This window comes from Triticum aestivum, chromosome 2B (assembly GCF_018294505.1).
Source record: "Triticum aestivum cultivar Chinese Spring chromosome 2B, IWGSC CS RefSeq v2.1, whole genome shotgun sequence".
Lineage (NCBI taxonomy): Eukaryota > Viridiplantae > Streptophyta > Magnoliopsida > Poales > Poaceae > Triticum > Triticum aestivum.
Window position 1 is genome coordinate 513,838,306 of NC_057798.1, and position 23,231 is coordinate 513,861,536.

Genomic DNA, 23,231 nt, shown 5'->3' on the forward strand with positions numbered 1-23,231 from the left:
ATTTTTATGCGTGGACAATTATTTTGATTTTATATTTACATAAATTATTTTTCAAAATAGTTTGAATGTGAATCGATATTTCTGGATTAAAAACAGTTGAGCGCACCAAAATATGCAAAATTTTGTATACTTTTTAACCGTGGCCACAATATGGGGTGTAATGCTAACAAAAAGAAGATGGGCTACAAAAAAATCTTAAGAATTAGCAAATGGGTTGTACATTATTAGAAATAATGGCAGATGGGCTGTATGTTGTTTTCCACATATTTGAGGCTGACTTGTGCGCCTACTACAGGTTGACGCGTATGCTTTCGTAAAAAAAGGTTGATGCACACACAACGCCCTGTCAACTTAGTCAACACACGAGAGCAGTGACTGTTGTATGTCCATCCAACGGCTGTCGTGCTTCTTCAATCTCTGCTCTTCATGCTCCAGCCGCTCAAACAAGCGCCAGCGGGACTGCCTGCTCCCTCCTCCCGCGGCCGTCTATGCTGCCGCGCAGGCCTCACGGCCCCATCGTACTCGCTCCCATTGCTGGCCTAGCCATCCCTCTACTCACCCACACCTGCTATTATTCTCCGGGGACGGCAGACGAACCAGTAAACCCTCGTACAACTCCGTGCGGGAAACAACTGCCGAGTATTCCCTGGCTCCGTGTTGTTCCCTTCCTAGGCCTCGCCGTCGTCCACCGCCCTGGTGCTCTCGGCGCGGCCTAGTCAACGTGGTCAATGAATGACATCCATCGGAAGTGGACTGTACGTGGAGAGGCTGACAGTTGGGTCCACGGCCACACGCAAGGAAATGCCTCCTTTTTACGCGCAAAATAATGATTCTTCCACCTGACATCTAGGACCCATAGGAAGGGCCTCTGTATTTCACGAAAAAAATGTTCCCCCGCTGACAGGTCGGACCCACCAGCTATATCTTCGCACGCAAGGAAGTGCCTCCTTATTACGCCCAAAAAATGAATACCCCTGCTAGCTGGGACCCACCATATTGTTGGGCTGACTTGTGGGCCTACTAAGTTGACGGGGACGGAGGTCTTTGTCAACTTAGTCAATACTCCAGTGACCGTATGATGTCCATAGTGCTTCTTCAACCTCTGGTCTTCTTGCTCCAGCCGCCCAAAGCAGCGCCGGTCGTGCCGCCTGCTCCTGCCTCCCGTGGCCGGTTGTGCTACCGCGGAGGCCTCATCACCCCCATACTACTCCCACCGCTGGCCAGGCCATCCCTCCACTCACCCACACCCCCTGTTATTCTGCGGCGACGGCAGCCTCACACCGCAGCCGAACGAGTGAACCCTCGTACTCCTCTCCATGTGGGCATCCACTGTGCGTCTTCCCCGGCTCCGCGTTGTCCCCTTCCTAGGCCTCGCCGTCGTCCACCGCCGTGGTACTCTCGGCGCGGTGTGGTCAATGTGGTCAATGACCGACTTCCATCGGAAGAGTACTGTACATGGAGAAGCTAATAGTTGGGTCCACGGCAGCCGCAAGGAAGTGCCTCCTTATTACCCGGAAAATAATTATTCCTCCACCTGACAGCAGGGACCCACCGGACAGGCCACCAATATTTTGCGAAAAAAGTTTCCCCCTGATTGCTGGGACCCGCCGGACGGGCCACCGTATTTCACAAAAAAAAACGTTCCCCCTGCTGTCAACTCGGACCCACCGGAAGTGCCTCTTTATTACACACAAAAAAATGAATACTCCCCCTGCTAGCTGGGACCCACCTTGGTGGGAGGCTGGCTTGTGGCCTACTAAGTTGACGGGGACGGAGGGCTTTGTCAACTTAGTCAATATGAACGATTCTAGCTCAAGTGACCGTACGATGTCCATCCAACGGCCGTAGTGCTTCTTCAACCTCTGGTCTTCTTGCTCCAGCCGCCCAAAGCAGCACCGGTCGTGCCGCATGCTCCTGCCTCCCGTGGCCGGCTGTGCTGCCGCGGAGGCCTCACCGCCCCCTACTATTCCCACCGTTGGTCGGGCCCTACAGCGACGGCAGCCTCACACCGCAGCCGAACCAGTGAACCCTCGCACTCCTCTCCACGTGGGCTTCTACTGCCGGGTCTTCCCCGACTCCGCGTTGTCCCCTTCCTAGGCCTCGTTGTCGTCCACTGCCGTGGTGCTCTCCGTGCGGCGTGGCCAACATGGTTAAGGAACGACTTCCATCGGAAGAGTACTGTACGTGGAGAGGCTGACAGCTGGGTCCACGGCGGCCGCAAGGAAGTGCCTCCTTATTACGCGCAAAATAATTATTCCTCCACCAACAGCAGGGACCCACTGGATGGGCCACCGTATTTCGCGAAAAAAACGTTTCCCCCCTGACTGCTGGGACCCACCAGCTACACCTTCGCTCGCAAGGAAGTGCGTCCGGGCAAAAAAAACGATTCGCCCCCTGACTGCTGGGACACACTAGCTACATCTTCGCACACAAGGAAGTGCCTGACAGTCGGGACCCACCTGGTCGAAGCGTACGTAGCATTGTCATTCTGGTCACGGACATGTACGTACATATATACTGGTCGATGTAGAGGCGAGGACGTGTCGTAGTAGAGGCACGCACGTAGCTTGTACACGTACGTACAACGGCCAGTGTGCAAGAAAGAAAATACGGCCACATACGTACATACGGGCGGGGTCTCGAACGCCTACTCGCGCATATGTACGTCTAGGGATCGTGTACATGGCTGGGTCGGAACGGAGAAACAGCATCGTCATCGTGTTCATGTGGAGCCAACCGGCTGGGTCCGAACGGAATGCGTCGTCGTGTTCATCAGGAGGGCTTGGACAGAACAGGCGATGGAAACAAGGACTGGCATACCGCAGGAGGAAACAGCCTTGTGTTCGACCGACCACATTTGAAACAGGATCATGTTCATCGGGAGGGGTCTGGCATACCGTAAAACAGAGGAAACGGACCTCTTACGGTCGAAACGGGGGTCATGTTGATCGGGAGGGGTGTGGCGTACCGCAAAACGGACGAAACGGACTTGTGTTGGAGCGCTACGGTCGAAACTGGGGTCCCGTTCATCGGGAGGGGTGTGGTATACCGCAAAACGGGACTCCACGGGATACTGTTCATCTCCACTGTTGACCTCCTCCAACCTCCACGGGCTACTGTTCATCCACCGTCGACCTTCTCCAGCCTCCACCTACGACTGTTCATCCAACCTCCACTGCGCGCTACTCCACAGGCTCCTGTTAACCACCCCTCCACGGGCTCCTGTTCAATCACCCCTCCACGGGCTACTGTTCATCCACTCCTCCACCATCTACTATTCATCCAGCCCTCCACAGGGTCGTCCTGTTCATCCAACCCTCCACGGGGTCCTGTTCTTCCAGCCCCAACCGGCTCGATCGATCGGGGTCCTGTTCATCCAGAGGCAACGCCACGAGGTCCTGTTCATCCACCCCCACCGCTCACTGTTCATCCAACCCCCCCCCCCGCCCCCGCAACACTCACTGTTCATCCAGAGGCAGCATCGATCGGCTTCAGTTAGCAGCAGTGGCGAAGGAATCGCTCGATCGGGTTCAGTTAACAACCATCGATCGGGTTTAGTAACGCGGAGCCTGCAGTGCAATCGCTCGGGTTCAATTAGAGCCCAACGCCTCGCTTGGGTTCAGTTAGAGCCAACGCCTCGCACACACGCGCGTACGTGTACGAGAGAAACGTGCATCGCTCGACCCCCGACCACCCACCATAACCGGGAACTCCCTGAAATTTTCCTCGCCCTCGCTTCTACCACGGTTTTTTTCCGTCACGGACGACCCAAAGAATGTCATGCAGCTGCGTCTCCGGCCCGCCCAGGACGAAAAGCCCATTTTCTGTCATGATTTTTTGTCATAGAAGTAGGAGCCCACCACATCTATGATGATACCGGGTTTTGTCACAATTATCATCATAGAAGTGTCATAAGTATGACAGAAAAAAAAATTCATTCGGCCCAAAATGTCACGGATGTGTCTTTTTTTTGTAATGAAGGCGATGGCGAACCATTGGGGGCTCATCCAAACGGCGTGCAACAAATGGCATGGGATCGTCGAGGAGGTCGCGGCTCGCCCAGAGAGTGGCACCAGCATTGAGGATCGGGTATCGCACACCATCCTTGCTGTTGCCTTTCGCCGTGTGCACGCTCTTTCGCTGTGCACGCACACTCTTTCGCCGTGCGTGTGGCACGCTCTAGCGTTGACTGATGTTTTTTTCTTCGGTGTAGATGTTACGCATGTTCGCCATGTTCCACGATGACAACAGCGACGCAGAGTTCAAGTACCTCCACGTCTTCAAGCGGATCGACAAGTGCGAGAAATGGGCGGCCGTTCGACGCAACCTCGCCAAGGACAAAGAGACGTACAAGCCGGACGCGCCGACCGTGGGCGCGGCCGATGGGCGCCCGGACGGCAACAAAGGTGCCAAGAAGGCGAAATACGATGAATCGGCTACCGCGCGCATGCAAGAGTCCATCGAACACTGCCTCGCCGACGCCAAGACTAGGGCCGCCCAGCGAGAAAAGAAAACTGAGGTGAGGTGGGCTGTTTTGATGACGAACAACACCGTCAAACTCGACTTGCTCCGGACCAACGCCGCCGCGAAACTTAAAGCTCAAGACGCCAAGAAGAGGAACAACGACCTTGCCTTCTTGATGGGCGGCGCTGACATGCTCCAGAGCGGCGATGAGAAGCTCAAGGTGTGGTTCTTGGTGGAGTGTAGCCTCATCCTGAACCAGATAATAGTGACGCCGACGCCTATGCCCAGCCCGACTGATGATGATGCCTCCACGACGCCCAGCCCCACCGACGATGCCTCCGCTGCGCCCAGCAGCACAAAAGTCGCGCCGACTCCTCCCAGCCCGCGTACGCCACCGACGATGCCGCCGGAGGTTGAGTTCGACGTTGGATGTACTCCTTTCCGCATCCTTCCTTTTTTGTACGCTGAACTACTGCGTGTCCTTTTATTTGATCGCCGAACTGTTGGGGAACGTAGTAATTTCAAAAAAATTCCTATGCAGACGCAAGGTCATGGTGATGCATAGCAACGAGAGGGGAGAGTGTCGTCAACATACCCTCGTAGACCAAAAGCGGAAGCGTTAACACAACATGGTTGATGTAGTCGTACGTCTTCACGATCCGACCGATCCAAGTACCGAGCGTATGGCACCTCCGAGTTCAGCACATGTTCAGCTCGATGACGTCCCATGAACTCCGATATAGTAGAGCTTTGCGGGAGAGTTCCATCAGCACGACGGCGTGATGATCGTGTCGATGATGCTACCGATGCAGGGCTTCGCCTAAGCACCACTACGATATTACCGAGGTGGAATATGGTGGAGGGGGGCACCGCACACGGCTGGGAGAGATCAACAGATCAACTTGTGTTTCTATGGGGTGCCCCCTCCCCCGTATATAAAGGAGTGGTGAGGAGGGGAAGGGCCATCCCTCTCTAGGCGCGCCCAAGGGGGGAGTCCTACTCCCGGTGGGAGTAGGATTCCCCCTTCCCAAGGTTGAGTAGGAGAGGGAAGGGAAGGAGGAGTAGGAGAGAAGGAAGGGGGGGCACACCCCCCAAACCTATTCCTATTCGGCCTCCTTCCCAAAGGGGGGCGCACCAGCCCCTTGTGGGCTGGTGTGATTCCTTCTTATGGCCCATAAGGCCCATAACTTCTCCCGGGGGGTTCCGGTAACCTCACGGTACTCTGGTTTTCTCCGAAACCACCCGGAACACTTCCAGTGTCCGAATATAGCCGTCCAATATATCAATCTTTATGTCTTGACCATTTCGAGACTCCTAGTCATGTCCCCGATCTCATCTGGGACTCCGAACTACCTTCGTTACATCAAAACACATAAACTCATAATACCGAACGTTAAGCGTGCGGACCCTACGGGTTCGAGAACTATGTAGACATGACCGAGACTCGTCTCCGGTCAATAACCAATAGCGGAACCTGGATGCTCATATTGGCTCCCACATATTCTATGAAGATCTTTATCGGTCAAACCGCATAACAACATATGTTTGTTCCCTTTGTCATCGGTATGTTACTTGCCTGAGATTCGATCGTCGGTATCATCATACCTAGTTCAATCTCATTACCGACAAGTCTCTTTACTCGTTCCGTAATGCATCATCTCGCAACTAACTCATTAGTCACATTGCTTGCAAGGCTTATAGTGATGTGCATTACCGAGAGGGCCCAGAGATACCTCTCCGACAATCAGAGTGACAAATCCTAATCTCGAAATACGCAAACTCAACAAGTACCTTCGGAGACACCTGTAGAGCACCTTTATAATCACCCAGTTATGTTGTGACATTTGGTCGCACACAAAGTGTTCCTCCGGTAAACGTGAGTTGCATAATCTCATAGTCATAGGAACATGTATAAGTCATGAAGAAAGCAACAGCAACATACTAAACGATCAAGTGCTAAGCTAACAGAATGGGTCAAGTCAATCACATCATTCTCCTAATTATGTGATCCCATTAATCAAATGACAACTCATGTCTATGGTTAGGAAACTTAACCATCTTTGATTAACGAGCTAGTCAAGTAGAGGCATACTAGTGAGACTATGTTTGTCTATGTATTCACACATGTATTATGTTTTCGATTAATACAATTCTAGGATGAATAATAAACATTTATCATGAAATAAGGAAATAAATTATAACTTTATTATTGTCTCTAGGGCATATTTCCTTCAGTCTCCCACTTGCACTAGAGTCAATAATCTAGTTCACATCGCCATGTGATTCAACACCAATAGTTCACATCACCATGTGGTTAACACCCATAGTTCACATCGCCATGTGACCAACACTCAAAGGGTTTACTAGAGTTAGTAATCTTAGTTCACATCGTCATGTGATTAATACCCAAAGAGTACTAAGGTGTGATCATGTTTTTGCTTCTGAGAGAAGGATAGTCGACGGGTCTGCCATATTCAGATTCTTAAGTATTTTGCAAATTTCTATTTCTACAATGCTCTGCACGGAGCTACTCTAGCTAATTGCTCTCACTTTCAATATGTATCCAGATTGACACTTAAAGTCATCTGGATCAGTGTCACAACTTGCATTGACGTAACCCTTTACGACAACCCTTTTGTCACCTCCATAACCGAGAAATATTTCCTTAGTCCTCTAAGGATAATTTTGACCAATGTCCATTGATCTACTCCTAGATCACTATTGTACACCCTGCCTTGAGTATGGAAAGGGAGTACAATAGGTCTGGTACATAGCATGGCATACTTTATAGAACCTATGGCTGAGGCATAGGGAATGACTTTCATTCTCTCTCTATCTTCTGTTGTGGTCGGGCTTTGAGTCTTACTCAATTTCACACCTTGTAACACAGGAAAGAACTCTTTCTTTGACTGTTTCATTTTGAACTACCTCAAAATCTTGTCAAGGTATGTACTCATTGAAAAACTTATCAAGTGTCTTGATCTATCTCTATAGATCTTGATGCTCAATATGCAAGTAGCTTCACCGAGGTCTTTCTTTGAAAAACTCCTTTCAAATACTTCTTTATGCTTTCCAGAAAAATTCTACATTATTTTTGATCAACAATATGTCATTCACATATATTTATCAAAAATTGATGTAGTGCTCCCACTCACTTTCTTGTAAATACAGGCTTCACCACAAGTCTGTATAAAACTATATGCTTTGATCAACTCATCAAAGTGTATATTCCAACTCCGAGATGCTTGCACCAGTCCATAGATGGATCGCTGGAGCTTGCACATTTTGTTAGCACCTTTAGTCTGGTTGCATCATATACAACTCTTCTTTAAGAAATCCATTAAGGAATGTAGTTTTGACATCCATTTGCTAGATTTCATAAAATGTGGCAATTTGCTAGCATGATTCGGACAGACTTAAGCATCGCTACGAGTGAGAAAATTTCATCATAGTCAACACCTTGAACTTTGTCAAAAACCTTTTTCGACAAGTCTAGTTTTGCAGATAGTAACACTACTATCAGCGTCCGTCTTCCTCTTTAAGATCCATTTATTTTCTATGGCTTGCTGATCATCGGGCAAGTCAATCAAAGTCCATACTTTGTCCTCGTATATGGATCCCATCTCAGATTTCATGGCCTCAACCCATTTCGTGGAATCTGGGCTCATCATCGCTTCCTCATAGTTTATAGGTTCGCCATGGTCAAGTAACATGACCTCGAAAATAGGATTACCGTACCACTCTGGTGTGGATCTTACTCTGGTTGACCTACGAGGTTTGGTAGTAACTTGATCTGAAGTTTCATGATCAATATCATTAGCTTCCTCACTAATTGGTGTAGGTGTCATAGGAACCGATTTCTGTGATGAACTACTTTCCAGTAAGGGAGCAGGTACAATTACCTCATCAAGTTCTACTTTCCTCCCACTCACTTCTTTCGAGAATACTCCTTCTCTAGAAAGGATCTGTTCTTAGCAACAAAGATCTTGCCTCTGGATTTGTGATAGAAGGTGTACCCAACTGTCTTGTTTGGGTATCCTATGAAGACACATTTCTCCGATTTGAGTTTGAGCTTATCAGGATGAAACTTTTTCACATAAGCATCGCAATCCCAAACTTTAAGAAACGACAGCTTAGGTTTCTTGCTAAACCACAGTTCATACGACGTCGTCTCAACGGATTTAGATGGTGCCCTTTTTAACATGAATGCAGCTGTCTCTAATGCATAACTCCAAAACGATAGTGGTAAAATCGGTAAGAGACATCATAGATCACACCATATCTAGTAAAGTACGATTACGATGTTCGGACACACCATTACATGGTGTTCTAGGTGGCGTGAGTTGCGAAACTATTTCACATTGTTTCAAATGAAGACTAAACTCGTAACTCAAATATTCGTCTCCACGATCAGTTCGTAGAAACTTTATTTTCTTATTACGATGATTTTCCACTTCACTCTGAAATTCTTTGAACTTTTCAAATGTTTCAGACTTATGTTTCATCAAGTAGATATACCCATATCTTCTCAAATCATCTGTGAAGGTCAGAAAATAACGATACTTACCGTGAGGCTTAACACTCACCGGACCGCATACATTAGTACGTATTATATCCAATAAGTCAGTTGCTCGCTCCATTGTTCCGGAGAATGGAGTCTTAGTCATCTTGCCCATGAGGCATGGTTCTCAAGCATCAAGTGATTCCAAAAATCCATCAGTATGGAGTTTCTTCATGCGCTTTACACCAATATGACCTAAACGACAGTACCACAAATAAGTTGCACTATCATTATTAACTTTGCATCTTTTGGCTTCAATATTATGAATATGTGTATCACTAAGATCGAGATCCAACAAACCATTTTCATTGGGTGTATGACCATAGAAGGTTTTATTCATGTAAACAGAACAACAATTATTCTCTAATTTAAATGAATAACTATATTGCAATGAACATGATCAAATCATATTCATGCTCAACGCAAAACCAAATAACACTTATTTAGGTTCAACACTAATCCCGAAAGTATAGGGAGTGTGCGATGATGATCATATCAATCTTGGAATCACTTCCAACACACATCATCACTTCACCCTTAACTAGTCTATATCCATTCTGCAACTCCCGTTTCGAGTTACTACTCTTAGCAACTGAACTAGTATCAAATACCGAGGGGTTACTATGAACACTAGTAAAGTACACATCAATCATCTGTATATCAAATATACCTTTGTTTACTTTGCCATCCTTCTTACCCGCCAAATGTTTGGGGTAGTTCCGCTTCCAGTGACCATTCCCTTTGCAGTAGAAGCACTCAGTTCCAGGCTTGGGTCTAGCTTTGGGCTTCTTCATTGGAGCAGCAACTTGCTTGCTATTCTTCTTGAAGTTCCCCTTCTTACATTTTTCCCTTTTCTTGAAACTAGTGATCTTGTCAACCATCAACACTTGATGCTTTTCTTGATTTCTACCTTCGTCGATTTTAGCATCACGAAGAGCTTGGGAATCGTTTCTGTTATCCCTTGCATATTATAGTTCATCATGAAGTTCTACTAACTTGGTGATAGTGACTAGAGAACTCTGTCAATCACTATCTTATCTGGAAGATTAACTCCCACTTGATTCAAGTGATTGTAGTACTCAGACATTCTAGGCACATGCTCACTAGCTGAGCTATTCTCCTCCATCTTGTAGGCAAAGTACTTGTCAAAGGTCTCATACCTTTCGACACGGGAATGAGTATGAAATACCAATTTCAACTCTTGGAACATCTTATATGCTCCATGGCGTTCAAAACATTTTTGAAGTCCCGGTTCTAAGCTGTAAAGCATGGTGCACTAAACTATCAAGTAGTCATCATACCGAGCTTTGTCAAACGTTCATAACGTCTGCGTCTACTCCTGCAATAGGTCTGTCACCTAGCGGTGCATCAAGGACATAATTCTTTTGTGCAGCAATGAGGATAATCCTCAGATCATGGATCCAATCCGCATCATTCCTACTAACATCTTTCAACATAGTTTTTCTCTAGGAACATATCAAAATAAACATAGGCAAGCAACAACACGAGCTATTGATCTACAACATAATTTGCAAAATACAATCAGGACTAAGTTCATGATAAATTAAAGTTCAATTAATCAAATTACTTAACAACTCCCACTTAGATAGACATCCCTCTAATCATCTAAGTGATCACGTGATCCAAATCAACTAAACCATGTCCGATCCTCACGTGAGATGGAGTAGTTTTCAATGGTGAACATCACTATGTTGATCATATCTACTATATGATTCACGCTCGACCTTTCAGTCTCAGTGTTCCGAGGCCATATCTGCATATGCTAGGCTCGTCAAGTTTAACCTGAGTATTCTGCGTGTGCAAAACTGGCTTGCACCCGTTGTAGATGAACGTAGAGCTTATCACAACGGATCATCACGTGGTGTCTCGGCACGACAAACTTTGGCAACGGTGCATACTCAGGGAGAACACTTTTACCTTGAAATTTAGTGAGAGATCATCTTATAATATTGCCGTCAATCAAAGCAAAATAAGATGCATAAAGGTTAAACATCACATGCAATCAATATAAGTGATATGATATGGCCATCATCATCTTGTGCTTGTGATCTCCATCTCCGAAGCACCATCATGATCACCATCGTCACCGGCGCGACACCTTGATCTCCATCGTAGCATCGTTGTCGTCTCGCCAACTATTGCTTCTACGACTATCACTACCGCTTAGTGATAAAGTAAAGCAATTATAGGGCGATTGCATTGCATACAATAAAGCGACAACCATATGGCTCCTGCCAGTTGCCGATAACTTTGTTACAAAGCATGATCATCTCATACAATAAAATTTAGCATCATGTCTTGACCATATCACATCACAACATGCCCTGCAAAAACAATTTAGACGTCCTCTACTTTGTTGTTGCAAGTTTTACGTGGCTGCTATGGGCTGAGCAAGAACCATTCTTACCCACGCATCAAAACCACAATGATAGTTTGTCAAGCTAGTGTTGTTTTAAACTTCTCAAGGACCTGGCGTAGCCACACTCAGTTCAACTAAAGTTGGAGAAACTGACACCCGCCAGCCACCTATGTGCAAAGCACGTCGGTAGAACCAGTCTCTCGTAAGCGTACGCGTAATGTCGGTCCGGGCCGCTCCATCCAACAATACCGCTGAACCAAAGTATGACATGCTGGTAAGCAGTATGACTTGTATCGCCCACAACTCACTTGTGTTCTACTCGTGCATATAACATCTACGCATAAAACCAGGCTCGGATGCCATTGTTGGGGAACGTAGTAATTTCAAAAAAATTCCTACGCACACGCAAGATCATGGTGATGCATAGCAACGTGAGGGGAGAGTGTCGTCCACGTACCCTCGTAGACCGAAAGCGGAAGCGTTAGCACAACGCGGTTGATGTAGTCGTACGTCTTCACGATTCAACCAATCCAAGTACCGAACGTAGGGCACCTCCGAGTTCAGCACACGTTCAACTCGATGACGTCCCACGAACTCCGATCCAGCAGAGCTTTGCGGGAGAGTTCCGTCAGCACGACGGCGTGATGTCGGTGTCGATGATGCTACCGACGCAGGGCTTTGCCTAAGCACGGCTACAATATTACTGAGGTGGAATATGGTGGAGGGGGGCACCGCACACGACTGGGAGAGATCAACAGATCAACTTGTGTTTCTATGGGGTGCCCCCTCCCCCGTATATAAAGGAGTGGAGGAGGGGAAGGGACGGCCCTCTCTAGGCGCACCCAAGGGGGGAGTCCTACTCCCGGTGGGAGTAGGATTCCCCCTTCCCAAGTTGGAGTAGGAGAGGGAAGGGAAGGAGGAGTAGGAGAGGGAAGGGAAGGAGGAGTAGGAGAGAAGGAAAGGGGGGATGCACCCCCCAAACCTATTCCTATTCGACCTCCTGCCCAAAGGGGACGCACTAGCCCCTTGTGGGCTGGTGTGCTTCCTTCTTATGGCCCATAAGGCCCATAACTTCTCTCAGGGGGTTCCAGTAACCTCCCGGTACTCTGATTTTCTCCGAAACCACCCGGAACACTTCTGGTGTCCGAATATAGCCGTCCAATATATCAATCTTTATGTCTCGACCATTTTGAGACTCCTCGTCATGTCCCCGATCTCATCCAGGACTCCGAACTACCTTCTGTACATCCAACACATAAACTCATAATACCGATCGTCACCGAACGTTAAGCGTGCGGACCCTACGGGTTCGAGAACTATGTAGACATGAACGAGACTCGTCTCCGGTCAATAACCAATAGCGTAACCTGGATGCTCATATTGGCTCCCACATATTCTACGAAGATCTTTATCGATCAAACCGCATAACAACATACGTTGTTCCCTTTGTCATTGGTATGTTACTTGCCTGAGATTCGATCGTCGGTATCATCATACCTAGTTCAATCTCATTACCGGCAAGTATCTTTACTCATTTTGTAATGCATCATCTCGCAACTAACTCATTAGTCACATTGCTTGCAAGGCTTATAGTGATGTTCATTACCGAGAGGGCCCAGAGATACCTCTTCGATAATCAGAGTGACAAATCCTAATCTCGAAATACGCCAACTCAACAAGAACTTCGAAGACACCTGTAGAGCACCTTTATAATCACCCAGTTACGTTGTGACCTTTGGTAGCACAAAAAGTATTCCTCTGATAAACGGGAGTTGCATAATCTCATAGTCATAGGAACATGTATAAGTCATGAAGAAAGCAACAGCAACATACTAAACGATCAAGTGCTAAGCTAACGGAATGGGTCAAGTCAATCACATCATTCTCCTAATGATGTAATCCCGTTAATCAAATGACAACTCATGTCTATGGTTAGGAAACTTAACCATCTTTGATTAACGAGCTAGTCAAGTAGAGGCATACTAGTGACACTATGTTTGTCTATGTATTCACACATGTATTATGTTTCCGGTTAATACAATTCTAGCATGAATAATAAAAATTTATCATGAAATAAGGAAATAAATAATAAATTTATTATTGCCTCTAGGGCATATTTCCTTCACGAACTGTGGCACCGAATCCTCGAACTATTGCGATGGTCGCCATTTTTTTGAGCGGGAACGATGGAGTTTGAATATGGGGCGCCTTGGGGGGCGGCACCTGGGGGCGTGGCTGGGGAGAAACGAACCCCAGGGGCTGATCTAGCGCCGGCTCGCTCCTAGGCCACTCTTTTTGGGCGCCCTGGGGGGCCGAACGGCTGGAGATGCTCTAATCAATATCTTAAATATAACTCCTCAAACGAAGTAACCCCACATGAAAGTCTCTCTGCATCTTCTTCCTTCTTGCGTCCTCTTTCTTCCGGCACACTCCTCAAAAAAAGTTGTTGTCCCCATCCATGTCCACATCCACATCCCCGTCTCCGAGCGGCTCATCGTGGTCGTCCTATGTTTTGGTCTTGCATTTATGGATGGCTCACACGATTCTTTGAGAGATTTCACATTGAGATACCTTATGTAGGTTTAGCCTTCTGTGTTTTTCCAGCGAAGACCTAGAGAACCATCAAGATGCAAAGAATAGAGTCACACACATGGACTTCGAAGGGCTCTAAATCGGTGTTATCTCTTTTTGGTATTCTTTCAAAGTTTCTTGATCTATTATCTTTGCTAGGAGGCTGCAGGCTGGAAGCTCGTCCAATCCCGCGGTGTGCGCTTGGAGCCTCCGCCATCTTTGGCTTTCATGCCTCAGCAATGTCCCCGGCCACCTGCATGGCTCAAAAACAGATGTTTTCGTTGCTTCGCAAAAGGCCATCGGGCAGCCAGATGCACGAGTCCAATCCGGTGTAATCAATGCTTCCGCTCGGGACACCGTGCACGGGATGGCTGCAAGCCAGCACTGTCGCCGCATGCTTCATGTTTTGCTCGGCCGCCAGCCCATTCTTGGGCTTCAGTTGTTGCGTCTCCACCAACATCAGGGATCCATGAGGCACTATGCAACATGAAGACTATTTGTCAGGATTCATTGCCTTCCTCGTTGATTGCTTCGACTTCCACCCCGAAGGATGTGATGATCTAGTCTGCTCTTGCAGTGCAAGCGGAGTTATTAGGCTCTGATCTTCGCTGCATGTCTTCCGCACAGATGGAGGAGGCAATTAAGCCGCTTCGTGAGGTCGCTGACTCTTTGTAGGGCTAGTTAGTGCGTGTTGGGACCTTTTTAGAGCGTGCGGAGGCTGCTCTGCAAAGGTTCCCTGTTGCACCGGCTCCCATGGTTGAGTCTGTGGTTGGCTTCGTGGATGAGGCGGATGCAGAGCTCTTCGGTAGCTTCTCGCCTCGTGCTGGGTCCAGTTCGACGCCCTCTGTGTTGACGGGCTTTGAGGGTGAGGCATGTGTCGAGGTTGTGTCTTGAGTGCTGCAGATCATGCCCGAGCTCCAGATATTGTGTGGGGAACCTGCTTCGCCTCTGCCGATGGAGCAGCTCAAATCGGGATCCCTCCAGGCTTCAGAGGTGGCCCCGGTGCCCTCACCACACCCCGTCGAGCCTTGTCAATTGTCAGATGGCCTATCACTCAGCGTCTTGGAGCATGGAGCTTTAGATGTTGCTGCCCTTCCATCACCTGTGACCATCGAGCAAGTGGTGTCTGTGAGTGACATGACCATCGAGTCAAGTGTGTCGGCACCTGCTCCAAATTCTAATGCTCTCTTTGCAAAGGAGCTTTGTGACTTGCTTGCCAGCGTGGAGGTTGTTAGACCTGGTTTGGGTAGGTCAATTGCTTGCCTCTTAACTGGGACACCAATAAGGGGCAAATCAAAGAAGGTCGGCAAAGGCAAGAGTGGTGCCATAGGCAAGACGAATGTGCTTGCTTGATAGATGATCTCCGATCTCTCGGCTCGTCCTCTTGGACTAGGTTGCCTTTGTGGTTTGGGAGGAGCATGATGCCTTGTGTCGAGGTGTTCTTCTTGGGTCACTTGGCGTGGTAGCAATGTCGAGGTTGGTTGTTGTTAGTTTGGAGGGGCGTATGTGTCGTTATGGGGTTTCATGTCATGTGAGTAGTTCGTCTGTGGTACGTTTGTAATGGTTTTTGCCCGATTTTTCATAATTAATTGGACAATTCTCTTCTTCTTAATTAATCGATGAGGCAAATTTTTTACCTCCGTTTCAAAAAAAAAATTTATCTTTGCTTGATCGGCAAAGTCGGTTCGTTAAAGAGAGAAGATGAGAAGGTGTATGGCAGATGCTTCGTAAGATGAGCGGATCACATTTCTAGTATTTGTCTTTGTTAAAAAAAAACATTTCTATCTATGTCCTGTACATACAAACGTTTTCCCCTGAGACCACCAGGAGTTTGCATATACTCCGGTTAATCCACATTCTTTTATCAGTATCAGGGGCGTTGAGAAACATGTTTCACACAACCCTTTGGGACCAGTTTTTGAATCAGCTCTCGTTTTAATTAATTCTGACAATCTGATTGAAGTTTGGGAGAAAGAATAAACTAATGGACTGTGCTAACGACCAGGTCCGCACGACTAGTTCCTACGTAATCGCTATCTTCCCAGGCTGGCTTTTCACTGATTTTTTTTCCTTCTCTCAAAAACCGTGGTAAATCGCTAGCGGTTTTTTCTGGGTTTTCACCGCATAATATGAAAATAAAATAAAAGTGCTTGAAAGAGGATTCAAACCTAGGTCTATGCAATACCTATTGAGCCTAATAACCAACTAAGCCACCTTTTGTTGTTGTCTATTGTAGATAAACAATGTTATTTGACCCTTTCTTATTTGTGCCATATCAAAAAAAATAAGTTTGGCTTGGTAACTTTGACATGACCAACATGATAACTATGGTATGAGCAACATGATAACTATACCATGATAAGGCTGATAACTACAGTACGAGAAGGTTAAGGCATGAGGAAGTATGGTAATTTAACACATAAATTATCGATGAAAATATTTTAAAAACTTTTTTCCCTTGGATGAAAGATACCATGGTGTTTAAAACGTAAGATATTAGTTATCAAATCTGTGATGTATACATTATCATGCTTTTTACATAGAAATTACCGGGTGTATATTTTTCAACAAAAAAAATTCAGGTCAAAAATTATAATGGCGTTTGTATGTGAGTTATCAGCTTATTATGTGTCTATCAACAAGCTATTTACATATAAATTACCGGGGTTGCCCCCCACCCCACCCCTCGCCACAGTCGCCACATTTACCAGGGTCGGGTACATAAATTATCAAGTCTGCGATGTGTGAGTTATCATGTTATTTGCATAGGAGTTATCGTGGTATGATTCAACAACTCCTCCCACCCTACCCCCGTCGATAAAGTTATCAGGATTGGGTACATAATTTGTCATTTCTATGATGTGTGACTTATCATGTTATTTGCATAGAAGTTACCGTGGTATGTTTCAATGACTCCCCCCCCCCCAACCCCAATCCCACCGACAAAGTTACCAGTACTTGGTACATAATTTAATGTCTATGATGTGTGAGTTATCATATTATTTGCATAGAAGTTATCGTGATATGTTTCATCGACTCCCCCACTCCGGCCCCTCCGACAAAGTTACCAGGACTGGTACATAATTTATCGTGTTTACGATGTGTGAGTTATCATGTTATTTGCATAGAAGTTACCGTCGTACGTTTCGACACCCCCACCCCGACCCCTCCGACAAAGTTATCAGGTCTATCATGTATGAGTTATCATGTTATTTGCACAGAAGTTACCGTGGCATGTTTCAGCGACTTGCCCCACCCCATCCTCACTAGTGGTGCAAGGATCGAATCCTCTCTTGTTCACAACAGTTTTTGCGTGAAAAAATCTCGAACTAAAAAAGATCTAGAGAGGAAAAAAATGGATCGGGAGGAGAGCAAGAAAATTGGATCTGGCGAACAAAAGGATCTGGAGAGGGAAAAAATGATAAATTATGTTCGCCAGATCTACATTATAGCAGTGGCCTACTCGCGGTAATCAAGTATCTACAAAATTAGCCCACCTCCGAACATAAACATGCGGCTGGCTGACATGTTCTCGTAAACTAATTCGTCTCTTACTCTTCTTCTTTTTCTTTTGCGAAAAAACATCAGGATCTCTTATAAACGTTCACCAAAGGTACAAAACAACTGAAGTATGGTTTGACTAAAGAAGAGTACAATGTTTTCTCTCATGATCTAGTTGGGCTTGGCCGGCCATAGTCCTTACGCTCCGCCACTGACCAATAACAGGCTAGGCCCGTCGTATGTTTGTCTGAGTCTATGAAATATGTCTTCCTGCTATATATCTTACGTCATATACATTAGCATATTTTTCTACAGATCAGTCAAACTTAAAAAGAATTTTGACGTAAGACAAAACTAGAGCTTTTATGAATTTGCAGTGTAGAAGTAGTTCAAAGTTGCGCTAAATACCGGTGGACATGCTCATTTACAACCATCGCGAGTGGGGGCTAGTCAGTATTGATACATTGTCAAGTCTGATATGAAATAAATACAATTTGGTTTCAATATCTATCAGTGATTTTGGTAAATTTCAAACTTTTTTTTCTAGAGTTGGTAAATACCAAACTGACTAATTAAGTTGACGTAAATTCCAAAATGAAATTATTATAGAAATATCTCAAAGTGGGAACATGTGATCAGCAGACTTATCACACACAACCAAAGCAACAACAGTCGACACTATCACTATAGACTACAACCATGAGTGCACTACAGCTACAAGTTGGCAGGTAGCTCACGCACACACCAAAGAGTTCTCCTTTTTTCCCTTTTGAGCGGAACACCAAAAAGCTGGCAGCATGGACACACTCATGCGGGAGTTGATTGACCAAAAAAAAAGATCCCAGTTGCCTGAGGAATAGCAGATGCGAAAAACACACACATACCATAAATGAATTCAATTTGATGTAGTTTGGCTTCAAACTGCGAACCCTTGGATCACTTGCCTCAATGACAGACTCTGCTTCTACCTTACATTCATGATCGGAGTGATGAACCCGCGAAGCGCGAAGCACAACCATTTATACTCAAATTACAAATTGTGAGAAGCACATCTGCATGATTCTGAGAAACCAAGAAAATATTTATCAAATGTTGCTGCCATTAATCGTGCAATGTCACATGTCACGCGCTGCACAAATATGGACTGCGGAAAGTGCCTTATCAGATGAATACTACACGCGCACTGAAAGAAACACTCTCCAGTAACTTAGAGAGAACGAACTGGATGTCTCTTGGGGAAAAAGTTTCAGCCATGGGCCAGGTAGGGGGTACCAGCTGGTGATCATCACCTTCCTCCAGACGTGCTTGGTTGAAGGATAAACATCTCAGATTAGGAGCCCTGCATAACAGTAGCCTCGCCAAGCCTATCTCATTATCTCTTCCCATGAAGTTATACATCTCTACATTCTTCAAATTGACGTGCTGGAAGTCGACATTGTCCCATATCACCCCATTATGAGGTTCAAGATATGATAAATAGCGTACCTGGAAATGTTAAAGGCAAAATAAATAAGAGCTCTTTTCCTCCAAATAAAAAACAAACATTGGGGGTATTAAAAGAAAATATCTGCTGTTGTAGAAGTTTGGTTTTAACCTTGAACTCCTGTATCAGTTTACTTTAAACCCTTGGCACTATCCCTAACTATTTTGCTGAGAAAACACGTGGCAGAAATGTACCATCACTTACACGTCAACACATTGTGTGTCAACAACATAAGTATTTTTTCAGAAAAGAAAAGAAAACTTCAAATAATCATCAGAATTTCGTGGAAAATTTGAAACTTCAATTTTGGTTTGGAACTTGTATATAAAGTTAATATGAGAAAAATGGATCCAGTAGTTCACAGATGACATGCAGCTAAACGTTTTATAATAGTCAATCCAAAAAATTCCTACAAAACTTTCCCCATGATCAAACAAAAAAATGATTCAATAGTCAATCTGGAGAAAACTTATCCCCGATATTACTAGTACGCTCCAGATCTCTTTTTATTCAAACAATTAAAATTTTAAAATTATCATTTTCCTGGCCTCTTGAATTTCCTTTTTCTAGATTTCTCAAACTTCCTATTTTTTGGCAAATGCTGGCGTGTAAAAGTGGGAGGATCTGCAGTGAACTGATTCAAGAGATCCAGGTTAAAAAAAAAGTGTTGCAAAGTTCAAGGTTGAAAGTGAACTTTCACAATAGTTCAGGCTAGAACAATCTACATTTTCTATTTAAAATAAGTACATACAGAATACAAGAGGGAAAACCAATCTTACAGTAGTTCTCAGTGTAGCCAAATACGGTGCAGCAATTAGGAACATGAACATCCAAAGAAGATCATCCGAATGTTTTGTAGCGATGTTCAAAGTCAGGACTTTGAGGTTTAAAAAGGTGGCAGGAGTTCTTGGTTTGACTAGCTGCAGAAAAAAATAAGTTAGATGAAATGATGCACCAACACTACGTTGGAGAATATCCAGAAAGTGGCGCTCACCTTGGGGATCTGGTACCGCAAGCAAAGGCTCTTGACATGCGTTAAACAAGTAGAGATATCCTCCAACTTGTCCGCGTCATATTCTGGATAAATATCATCAGTAAATTGCAGGGAAACATGCTCAAGACATGGAATAGATTGAAACGTAGATGTTGGGAGCATCTCTCCGCAGTACTCCAATCTTTGCAGGTCTGGCGTGTCTACCTTAAATTTACCCCACGATGGAGTCATTAACAATATCAATTCTTTAAGCTTTGGAAGCCGCAGGATTCTGATGTCGAACATGCCAATCAGGTGTAAACTCACTAAGTTTGTACAGAACCTGAGGAGAACTTGCACCTCTTTCAGGCTCATATACATCTGGACAAGGGCAAGCTTTGTGAGGGAACCGAATCCTCCGAAGTCGAGGGGGACAGAAAGCTTGCAATGACTTAAGCATAAGCTGGTCAGCGGTGAGCTTCTGTAACCAGAGAACAACCACCAGGGGAACTCGTACTCCATCCTTACAACAATTGCCATATCAACTTCGCTGATACCATGCTGAGCTGCAGAAGCTATGGCGCTGTTGACCACATCGCTATACTCTGCACTGCCTGAGAACACAAGGGACAGTCTTCTCAATGGTGTGTCTCTCTTAAGCCTTGTGAACCACTGGAGGGACTCAACAAAATGGTGGTCTCTATGTGTGTTGAAGTAGTCCCGCATTGGTCCGAGGCGTACCCAGCAATGGTTGTCTGGTAAAACCACCTCACTGAAATAGAAGGATTCTATGAAACTCCTTAAGTGCCTCCATCGTCGTGAGAGGAGGCTCGTGCCAACTGCAGTCTTGGAATCCAACTTGTCTAGGATGCTCACCAGGATTTCGTCGGGCAGTCCGCTGATCCAATCGCAAAGACACTGCTTCTTGCAAGAGTTCAGTTGAAGAAATGACTGAAGAAGGGCAATTGTTTTAACACTACTTCCTGGAGTAGACATTAGCTTTGCATACTAAATTTCAGAAGATGAACACATAGCATTGCTTGAAAATAAGATAACATGTGCCATCAATTCAATCTTAACTGAACATTGAACGAAGGGCATAACAAAAACATGGACTAAGATTCAGTGTGACCATTCCCAGGCATTCTGGTAACCTTTTTTTTTTTTGACAAGTTCTTCCTATTTTTACTCATTCAACACCGCATGATGTTTCCAGAAGAAAAAGAACAGAGATATCATAGCATAATGAACAACCCATCTAGTACAAGGCAGCCCCATTTACCGAACTAACTAAGGGATCGAAAGAATTGCCTCATACTCGTACAGGTTGGGTATGTACAGAGAAAGAGATAGAAATCCAAAGAGCAAGTGGTACCTTGTCCACGGAGACGTTCCGCTCGTCTGCTGACTGCGCCGCGGATTTCTCCATCCGAGTCGGGGTTTGCTGGTTAGGGTTTGAGCTTTGAAGTAGCCCGGGCGGGGCAAGGTGGGCTCGGGATTCAAATCGCTGGAGGCGCCGTGCTCGATCCAAGCGCGGGATATGGCCACATCGAGAGTTCCAGCTCCGTCAAACCAAGCCAAGCCGCCGACCGGGAGGTCCTATATGACGCTCTTTGCGTCAAGTTGCTGGTGTTTCGCACAGAGCCTCCACTTGGCGGGCTTGTTGGGCCGTTTTCTGTTTCACGAGCGAGTAAGCGAGAACTCGGTGTTTCTGTTCGCTTCCCTTCTGTCTAAAAAAGAAATACCATGGTTGCAGGGATTCAAACCCATGACCTTACACTACACGAAAAGTGGTACTCCCTCCGTCCGGAAATATTTGTCATCAAAATGGATAAAAGGGGATGTATCTAGATGTATTTTAGTTCTAGATACATCTCCTTTTATTCATTTTAATGACAAGTATTCTCGGACGGAGGGAGTACTACCAGTTGAGCTATCAATCGTTAATGATTCTTCAGCAGCGCCAAGCTTAAAGAACCAAACACGCAGCGCAGTCCAAAATATATATCTTGAATTTCGAAAGCATTTTTATTAAAAAAAACGAAGGAATCTGTGACACACAAGCAAATTGCTGATTTGCAAAAAAAAAAACGAAATGTTTGCAAATATCAGGAACATTTTATTGAAACGGGAACTTTTTAAAATTCCAAGGCAGAAATTGAAAACATGAACATATAAGAGAAATGTGAAAACAAGAACATTTCTGAAAATTTTAAACTGAACAATTTTCAAATCTCCTGAAAAAATGAAAACATGCACATTTTTGAAAATTGCGAACAATTTCTGGAAACGAGAACATTTTTGAACTGCCCATTTTTTTTTGAAATTTGTGAACAAAAAGTTGAAACTGAACAATTTCAAAACTCTTGAAAAAATGAAAACATGCGCATTTTTCAAATTTGTGAACAAATTTTGAAAGCGGGAACATGTTTTGAATCGCCCGAACATTTTTTGAAATTTGTGAACAAAAATTTGATACTGAACAATTTCGAAACACCTGAAAAAATTAAAACGTGCAACTTTTTAAAATTGTGAACAATTTTTTGAAAACGGGAACATGTTTTGAACCGCCCGAACATTTTTTAAAATTTGTGAACAAAAATTTGAAACTGAACAATTTCAAAACTGAAAAGTGAGAGTGTGCACATTTTTCTGAAATTTTTTTTGAACAATTTTCTAAAATGGGAACATTTTTTTAAATTCCTGGGCAATTTTTGAACAAATTTTGAAAGCAGAAACATATCTCTTAAACCGAACATTTTTTAGTTTATGAACAAAATTTGAAAAGACAAACACTTTTTTTTAATTCTAAAAATTTATAAAATTTCTGAACAAAAATTTGAAAACAGGAACATTTTTTTTGCCTAGGCGAACAAAAAAATTGAAACTGCAGAAAATGATTTTAAAAAACATGAAACTTTTTTGAAGTTGCGAACAAATTATGAAATTCTTAACAAAGTTTTAAACCACGAACATTTTTTGAATTTTTGAAGAAATATTTAAAATGGGACATTTCATGAAATTATGAACATTTTTTGAAACAAAGCGAACAAATTTTGCAAGTTATGAACGAAATTTAAAAACACGAACATTTATTATAAAATTTAACAAAACTTGTAAAATGTAAACATTTTTGAAAAAGAAAAAGAAATCTGAAAAAGAAAATGAAAATGAAAAGAAAAAAGAAACAAGTAAAGAAAATAAACAGAAAAAGGAAACAGGGAGAGAAAAGGAAAAAATAAATAAATAAGAACAGAAAAGAAAGAAATCCGGTTTAGGAACCTTCTAGAAGGTTCCC

General features: G+C 44.6%; 1 protein-coding gene across 4 annotated transcripts; it reads right to left on the reverse strand.

Moving 5' to 3' along the window:
* Positions 1 to 18,392: 18,392 nt before the first annotated feature.
* On the reverse strand, positions 18,393 to 21,486 carry LOC123041533 (F-box/LRR-repeat protein At4g14103). Of its 4 annotated transcripts, none has more exons than XM_044464131.1 (5): positions 21,309 to 21,433; positions 20,810 to 20,916; positions 19,955 to 20,705; positions 19,740 to 19,880; positions 18,393 to 18,962 (listed from the first exon to the last, which is right to left on the reverse strand). In XM_044464131.1, the coding sequence occupies exons 3-5, from the start codon at positions 20,657 to 20,659 to the stop codon at positions 18,639 to 18,641; spliced, it is 1,170 nt and encodes a 389-aa protein (XP_044320066.1). In that variant the 5' UTR covers positions 20,660 to 20,705; positions 20,810 to 20,916; positions 21,309 to 21,433; the 3' UTR covers positions 18,393 to 18,638. The 4 variants fall into 4 exon arrangements, with proteins under 4 accessions (XP_044320066.1, XP_044320067.1, XP_044320065.1 ...); XM_044464132.1 differs by having other exon boundaries at positions 20,810 to 20,884; positions 21,309 to 21,370; XM_044464130.1 differs by having other exon boundaries at positions 19,955 to 20,851; positions 21,309 to 21,486.
* Between the last annotated feature and the right edge of the window lie 1,745 nt (positions 21,487 to 23,231).